A 9,309-nucleotide genomic window follows, 5' to 3' on the forward strand; every position below is an offset into this window, starting at 1 on the left:
AAAAAAAAAAAAAAAAAAAAAAAAAAACACATCTTAGTAAAACCAATACCTTCTCAGCTTCGCATCGAAGCTAAAATTGTTAATTTTGCTCAAGCTGTTGTCATGGTTTATTAATTTTTACTATTTGGTTAGGTTCGTCGTGTAGTAAAGTCCAACACCTAGGCGTTTGTTTTCTCTACCTAGATTTAAAACGGAAGGAGAAAACGCTGTTCGTTCGTTTCCACGATTTTTTTATAGCAAAAGGAATGGGAGGAATTTTTAAGTCTCAAGAGGTGTGACTTCCGTCCGCTAATAATGCACAAAGTCCTTTTTTCAGCTCTTGGTTCTTACGCTTGTCTGGATTAGCACGGGGGTGGTATACAGGGATCGCCCAACCTTCTGCTCCTCACGTATTATGGACATCGCTCATTTCGATTGAAACGAATTGGAAACCATTATCCCTGAGACATACCCGTGGGTACCCAAACGGGAGAAAAACTCGCATTCTAATGTTTTAGTTATAGTTTTAGTTGTTGGCGCACCTATAGAATAAGCTTCAACATAACGGCTAAAATAGTCAGTGGCGACCAGTAGATATGTTTCACCTCTACTTGTTCTTGGATAGGGGCCCATTAAGTCTATACTGTTTACTTCCCACGGAAAGCGTGGTTTACGGACGGTCTTCGGGACGCACATTGAGTGATTTAGTACACGCACAAATATTACATGATTTCACGTATATACGGATCGTGTGCTTTAATCCCGGGCAATAAATCAGTTGTTTAATCGCCCTGTATGTCTCGTTCCAACCAGGGTGAAAAGCAAGAGGGGTATCATAATATTCCCATATCACGCGATCTGCTTTAGTGGGCGGTATCATTACTGGTGTGTCATTTCCTACACGTTTCCTTATATATCCGTTAAGTAAAACGAAATCGTTTTTCTTAATGTCGGCCTGTCTAGTATTTCGCGCAGGGTAATCAGAAGATAACTGTTCAACCAGTAGTGCTAATTTAACACTGATTGATATTCTTTTATTTTGGTCTCCGTAAACGGTAAGCTATTTGGCTTATCTACTGTTTGGGTAGTAGCAAAGACATTTTAGCGGGGTCTATTTATCGAGTTGTGCAGCTGATAATCGGGGCGTCTTGAAGGTTATCATCGAGAGTGCCTTCATTTACCAGCGGACCAGCAGTGGGGTGGCGTGACAACATGTCTGGGCCCTCATTCAGATTCCCAGGAATATATGTGGTGGTAAAATCTAAATTACCTAAATGGAGTGACCATCGGGTCAATTTAGAATTTTTGTCTTAGGCTTTGTGTAGCCAGACAAGGACTGAATTGTCTATGAGCAATTCAAAGAGGTGGTAATATAGATAAGGACAGAATTTGTCTGTCGCCCATATAATAGCGAGACATACCCTTTCTACCGCTGTGTACCACTTTTGCGTCTTCGATAATTTTTTGCTAGTGTAAACGATTATTTGCCTTTCCGAAGGGTGGTCGCCCTTTTGAAAAAGGATCGCTCTGATACCATCTCGCTAGCATCAGGTTTTGAGTAGTCAGGAGGAGATAGTTTTAGCGAGTTGCACAAGGAAGTTTTACTTTTTCGAAAGCAATCTGTGGCGGCTGTCGACCAAGACCATTTATTTCCTTGTTTTAGTAAATTATTTATTGGGTCTACGGTGTCAACGTAGTTGTCTACAAATTAGATGTACCAATTGCAGACTCCTAAAAATATATGAAGGTCTCTTACGTTTCGGGGGGGATGAAAATCGCTTTTCGTTCCCGTCTGCGTTGACTAAATGACCGAGAAAAGTGATTTCCGGGAACCCGACTTTGCACTTTTTAACTTGTCGTAAACTTAAACGTAAAAATTATACAGCTTTGAAATGTTTAATAACATTAATATATAAACTTTAAACAAAAAAATAATTGAATCTGACCACTGTAAATAATGCTAAAAAATAAAGGAAAATATTAGTCTCATTTTAAGTAGAAACTATATATTTTTTATATTATTTTGTTACATTGAAGGGTTGGCGAAGAGCAGCAGAACAAGTCTTTTATTCACTAGATGTTGGCACTGGTCATTTAATACTTTATGGTCAAAAATGTAAATTTGAGAACAATACAATGGATAATATATTGATAGTAACTTTATTGGATGTAGTATGTATATACCAGCGAGTGTAATTCAAAAATTAATAATTGACTTCCTTGTGCTTCTTCAATTTATTTCTATTTATTTCTATTTATTTCTTCAAAACAAAAATAATATAAACAGGTGAGTCACGAACAAATGATAAATATATTATCATTTATAAATATATATTTACGGGGAACGAGGGAATTTTTTTCAATTTTTAAGGGTAATANGGTTTCCCCCATTTACGGGGAACGAGGGAAATTTTTTCAATTTTGAAGGGTAATGTCTTCGACTAGATACGATTTGTGATCTTTTGACGTATCGTTGAAAGAAATCCGTTCGGTGAGAGCTGAGAAAAAGTGGTAACAGACACAAAAAAAAAAAAAAAAAAAAAAAAAAAAAAAAAACACATCTTAGTAAAACCAATACCTTCTCAGCTTCGCATCGAAGCTAAAATCCATTGTTAAATTCAGGTTTAACTGAAATTATTTTTAATTTTTTTAGATATGATTTATGTAGTAACATGTCACCAATATGAAAAGTAAATATATTACAAAGTAAAATGATTTAATTTTTTAGTAATCATATTTAACTTAATTCGACAATAAATACTTTAAAAACATTAGAAATTAATAATTTTAATTGTCTACATGGAGAATGTGTACTAAGTAACTTTTTAATTGATAAAGTGGAATTTTAAAAATGTTTGAGGGTAATATCTTCAAACTAAACACAAATTGTGTTACTTTTTTCATAGCATTAAAAAGAAGTTGGAAAGTGAGAGCTGTGAAAAGATATTTCTTCTAACTAGGGGAGATTACAGTGATGCGTCCTTAATATTTATTGAATTTTAATGAGATAAAAATCAAATGAGTTGAACATTTTTCTAACTCATAAATAATTAAGAAAAATATGTACTACAAACGTGAAAGACACAAGGGTTACCGACTTGGCAACCATATGACGAGTGATGATAAAAATGGCAATTTAAGATTAAATTAATTAATTTTGATCCATATATTTTTTAAAAATGTATAGCAATATAAATTAAAAAATATAAAATCAAGAGTTTTTTTTACAAAAGTCGTACGTTTTTCTTTAACTTTGATGTCCATTTTCACCACGATGTCCAGAGGTTAAATTTTTTTTTTCAAATATATAAGAATATTATTATAAGCTTTAATTTAAGATATATATAAAAGTATCAGTATTTTCAGAATATTTTCAAAAGATAATTTGAAAAAGTTATTAAAATTGTAATTTTTTGGGGGATATCTTCCATTTACGGAAACGAGGGATTTTTTTTCAATTTTTTTTTGAGTGCAATGACTTCGACTAAATACAATTTGTAATCTTTTGACTTATTGTTCATCTTTCTCCTACCTTAAAAGTCTCTCTATCGAAGTAGTGATATATATATATATATATATATATATTGTAGCCAAGTTTTCTTTTTCTTTAGTTCAAAAATTACAATCTTACACTAGTATTGTTTAAAAATTGGTCATTTTATGAATGAGATATATGATAGATTTTGTAAAGAAAGTTTTTGCTGAGAATATCATTATTTTTTGCAAGCCTAAGACAGCAAAATACATAATTTTCGTAAGCCACTAAAAATCAGAATGGGTAACTGCCTGCCCAACCGTCCTCAAATGACACCTGGCACACTGCTGTGCACTCAGATATTATTAATACTTACCATGTTTACTCTCTTTTACATTATAACGTTCATCTTCCCCAGTAAATATGTTTTTGAAATTAAATAATGGTTTTGGATGAATAGTATAGTGATAATCTTCTTTATAATAAACTAAATTGTCAACATACCCACGGATCTCAATTAGTCTATTTTTTAATTGAGCTAAAATTAGATTAAATTCCTCTATGCTATAGATTTCTTTGGAATAGACTTCAATGTCAAATTTTAAATAATTAATTTCCATTGTTTCAGCACATCTTTTATAAAGATTATCAAGTATTTCTAATTTTAAATATGAAACGTAATCTATTATTGGTAACTGTTCAATTTCAGTGACAGTACCTTTTAAATGATCTTGACATTGTTCTGGAACTATTTTTAAATCTAAAAACTTTTTTAATAGTACTAGAATATAACTATTGAATTCATTTAGTTGATATTCATACAAGTTACTTCTTTTATGTAGATCATTTTGGTTTCTTATTTTACTGAAAAATATATTTTTTAATAACTGTATATATGAGCAAATCCAAGAGTACAAGGGATAGATTGTCGCAGAAAAAATTTGCCTTTGGTATACATGGACACAATGGCTAGTAAAATTATGTTGAATTGTTTGAAATAATACTATCATATTTCCATTTAATAAATTTCTATTGACTTGTACGTTACGAAACAAAGCCATTGGATCTGGTTTTCCAGTTAATAAACTCTTTTCGCTTTCATTTCTTTTATCAATAAATAAACCGGTTAATAACATTTTACTTAAGTCAAAGTTATTTTGTATCTTTTTGGTCATATTAGCTTCTCGATCTGGTTTTGTAGCTATGTAAGACTTTAATACTTCGATAGTACTATCCAACTTTTTCATTGTGTCAATATTTGATCGATCGTATGATTGTTTTTCCGGCAAAAGTTTATTTAAATAATCATACTCGTTATGTGTTTTCATGATAGCTTCATCGTAAAAAAAGTCTTCAGGAACTTCCGTTTCTCTTTGCTCTTCTAAACATTCTTTTTTTATACTGCATTTTAGTGAATTAACAATATAAGCATAATGTTTCTTATATTCATTGATAAATATGTTGTGATCTTTACAATCATTATCTGTACTATTAGTATTATTACGAGTATATGTTCTTACTTTCAATGTATTGAATACATTATTAAAATATAAATGTAATACTAAAATACCATAAATATTGCTGAATGGATTTTCAATTTTCATTGCCTCATTTTCTGAAGAATTTTTTAGCTTGTTTTCATAATCATAATATATATTTTCAAGCATAGACAATATAATGGGTCCCATTGATATAAGTTCATTTTCAAATTCATTGACTTTCTTATATACGATTGGATTTTCTGATGTAATTTTATTGAAATAATAATTTTTAGTATAAATATAATAAAGCATGTATTTCGAATAATAACAATTTAAATCACTTTTTCCAAAAATAAAACTCTTTAAACTGAGCATTACAAAAAAGCATAAAACTGAAAAATTGAACCACATGTTGATATTTTAATGTGTAATATTGTTTTAATATCTTATATATTATAGTAGAAAGAATATTTTTTAGCTAAAAATGTAGATGCATTTATACCTAGTTTCTGATTAGAATTATCGTTTTTATAGACACAGGTGTAAAATTAGTATGCGCTTATTCTATAGTGTGAATTGTTCAAACTCAGTATCTATATGAAAATTAGACCCTGATTTTAAATAATTTTTAATTAATAATTAAAATTTGATTTAAATTTTAAAATAAATATAATTATACACGACAATGAATAACCAAACAATTATTGTTGTTTACAATTTTTATGAATTTTATAGGGTGTTTTGACTTTGATATAGAATTTGGGTCCAGATTTTTCCTATCACATCTAGTTTTTGAGAAGGTTACTAATTAATAGAAAAGCGATAATTTCACAATTATATCACAATGAGAATGATGATCGAGTGTTTATCATTATGCATTATTAAACAAGATGTTAAACCTTCTAAATAACAGTACAAGCTGCTACATACACACTCTATGTGTAAAATGCTTGTAACTCAATAAGCTCTTGCTATAAAATTATCATCAAATTAGAAATTTCTGTAAAATTCGTCATTTTTAGCTTCGATGCAAAGCCGAGAAGATATTAATTTTACCATGATGTTTTTATTTATTTTTTATGTCTGTTGCCACTTTTTCTCAGCTCTCACTGGACCAATTTCTTTCAACAATATGTCAAAAGATCACAAATCGTATCTTGTAGAAGACATTACCCTTAACAATTGAAAATTTTCCCTCGTTCCCAGCAAATGTAGGAAATTTCCAAAAAATTACAATTTTAAAAATCGGTAAATTTTGTCATTTTTTTCACTTTTTTCTTAAAACTTGCATAACTCTTTCAAAAATAAACGAATTAACATAATTTTTTTTTATATTAAAACCTTACATATTTCCCTTTCATTTGTTATCATTTTTTTGAAAATTTAACATTTAACCTGATCACTGAGGAGATTTAAAATAACAACTTTTTTACAAAACCTAACTTTTTCAACTGAACTTTTGAAAATGTTCCGGAAATACTGCGTCTTTTAAACATATATCAAATCAATACACTAACTGACAATACAGAAAGTATATCTATTGATAGTCATAATTGATAATAAACAATCCGTGACTGTGACAGCAATGTCATAAAAATCCAATTAGCCACTTGTATTTAGAATTCCTTGTGTATTATACATGTGTATTAACTCATAAAATTGAAACTTTAAATGTTTATATCTAATAAACTAATAAAGTTATATTAAAATTTCAAATTCCATTTACTATTGAATTAAAAATCCAAACATTTTATTTAATTCAAAATATGTGTTCCCATTTAAAAAAACAAAGTTGACACCCTTACAAGGCATAAGGGATGAACATAAAAAGTTTTAAATAGTGAATAATTCAAGAATAATGTGTAACTAAAGATAACAAAAAAAAAAAAAAGTTTAAATTATATTTATTCTGTAAGAAATTGAGTGGGTTATGATAAAAAAATCACCCTGTATACCATAAAATGAAAAAAAAAATTTGACCCGACGACATATCTCCTATGCGCAATTGGCTCCCGTATTCAAAAATATGCTATTTTTGGGTTAAAATCCTGGGTTTTGTATTTTAAAATATCTTATAAGGGTAATACACCGACTTTCATGAATATTATATAATTTAATTGACATAGTATAAAGTTCATAAGACATAATAAATTAAACTTATTAAAATTTTTTACTTTATTAAAGTTACAAAAGTAATTTTTAAATTTGAGTTGGCTAAAATAGCCAATTTTATCATGTGACGAAAGCAACGAACAGTTCCCGAGTCGGTAACACTTGTCTTTTACGCTAAGGGTACGAGATTTATATCCGTCTGTGGCTATTAATATTTTGCATTTTTTTTTGAGTTAGAATAAAATTTTTAAATCATTTAATATTTATCTCATTTAGATTCAATAACTTCAATAAATATAAAGGATCCTATCACTATAGTCTCCCCTTGTGAGAAGATATTTATATTCATGTTAATATTATTTTACTATGTGATTCTTTTTGTGGCTATGATTTATTTTGCCAATCCTCACTAGACCTACTATTTCAACGATACGTCAAATGATTACAATTCGTATTTAGTTTAAGTTATTACTCTTAAAAATCGAAAAAATATTCCTTATTCAAATAAAAAGTAGCTTAACCAGCTTTTTCCATACAAACAATTAAAATCAATTTCTAATATTTTTAAAGTATTCATTGTCGAATTAGATTTGATATGATAAAAGTATTCAACTACAAAATTAAATCATTTTACTTTGTAATTTAATAATTTTTTTACTCTATTTGTGTGTGCTAATAGTAGACAATAATATTCCAAACTTGTTGCTATATAAATTATAAATATAAAAAAAAAATGATTTTTAGTTTCGCCTGAATTTAAAGATAGATTTTTACAATTATAATTTTATAATACGCTCATTGAGTAAATCTTATTAAAAACTTTTTTTTTTGGTTTTTTTAAATATGTAATCATTAAAATTAATTAAAATCTGAATATTTCCACTGTAGAATCTTTTTAAACACCAAAAATTAACTAGAAATGATTACTATGATTTTATTTAAGTGATCTATTACGATAAAAATGTAAAAAAAATCGAACTTCTCTAATAAATAGTAATTGTAAAATTTCCTGATTGCATATTAATCTTAACAATTTTTTCTATTTAATAATGTCAATTTCAAACTTGCAAGTTGAGCTGAAAGTTATGGTAATAAATTCATTTTTTTATTTAAACTTTCACTTTAAAGGACAAAGAAAATTAGGGTCAATTGTTTTAAAATAAATAATAATTAACATAATTGACAAACATATTTTTAGCATATCTTCTTCAAAAAAAATAAGTACTAATAATGAAAACTACTTACATCCCGGTGTGCAAAAATCAGTTAATGAGATGAAATAATAGTCTCGGAGCAACTTGTGATAAAAATAATAAACTTCTTAACTTATAGTAAATTATTTTTAAATAACTATATTATCTTAATGTATACATTAAAGTTGAATTTCACGCTACTTTGAATTTTTAAGTACCACACTTGTGCAGCCTATATTTATCTAACAGTATAAAGAAATTTATTGGATATACGCCTTAGAATTAATAATAAAATACCTTCTCAATTTCGAATCGAAGCTATTAAAACAATAAAAAAACAAACAAGTTGTTATTAATAAAATTTTTATAAAAAAAAAAAATTACAGAAAAATACTGCATATTATAAATTTATAATATACAGCAATTTTTCTGTTGTATTTGTTATTTTAGTTTCTTGCTGTTGTGTAGGGGTCTGTTTTTTCTCTGTGTAGTCTGTATCATTTTTTGTTTCCATATTTTGGCCAAATGGCCTTTTTTTTTGCAAAAATTACATGCTGCAAAATAGATAATAATTAATAAATAAGATAGAAAATTTAAACTGTAGATTTAACAAATAGTATAAGGTTAGATTTTTATAACTGTAATACAAAGAATTTTTATTAAACCATAAAGATTTTTTTCTAGAACGTTCCTTTAAAAAAAGGATAGGAAAAATTTCTGTCACCTCATCATCAACCCTTTTTTTTTTTTTTTTTTTTTAACGGCCGGCATTATTATGGGCCGCCCTGGAACTGCTGTGAGGCATTACTTCAGGGGGGCCCACGCCGTCTTAATAATTCACTCCACCACGTTGCGAATCAGCACGAAATTAATCAATAGCTGATTCGCAACGTGGTGTGGCCCCCTTCCGTTAACCGGATCCCAGAGTGGGAACCGTTAGGGAGGACTGCCAAAATAACTCACACGACATATAAAATTACACAAAAATGAGAACCTAAGGCACTGGCCTAAACCAGCACCTCAGGTCCTCCTGTGCCGGGCGGCGTGGCTGCCTCTGTCTCAGGCGTTC

At 28.8% G+C, this 9,309-nt stretch overlaps 1 protein-coding gene across 1 annotated transcript in view; it reads left to right on the top strand.

Annotated features, from left to right (window-relative positions):
* Positions 1-2,666, top strand: part of LOC126898030 (uncharacterized) — a 15,988-nt gene extending 13,322 nt beyond the window's left edge. Inside the window, exon 4 of the mRNA XM_050671978.1 lies at positions 2,633-2,666. Within this exon, the coding sequence (XP_050527935.1) occupies positions 2,633-2,666 (34 nt within the window). The remainder of the gene's footprint in view (positions 1-2,632) is intronic.
* The last annotated feature ends 6,643 nt before the right edge of the window (positions 2,667-9,309 follow it).

Source organism: Daktulosphaira vitifoliae, unplaced genomic scaffold (genome assembly GCF_025091365.1).
Source record: "Daktulosphaira vitifoliae isolate Bord-2020 unplaced genomic scaffold, ASM2509136v1 Scaffold_2, whole genome shotgun sequence".
In the NCBI taxonomy this organism is placed as follows: domain Eukaryota; kingdom Metazoa; phylum Arthropoda; class Insecta; order Hemiptera; family Phylloxeridae; genus Daktulosphaira; species Daktulosphaira vitifoliae.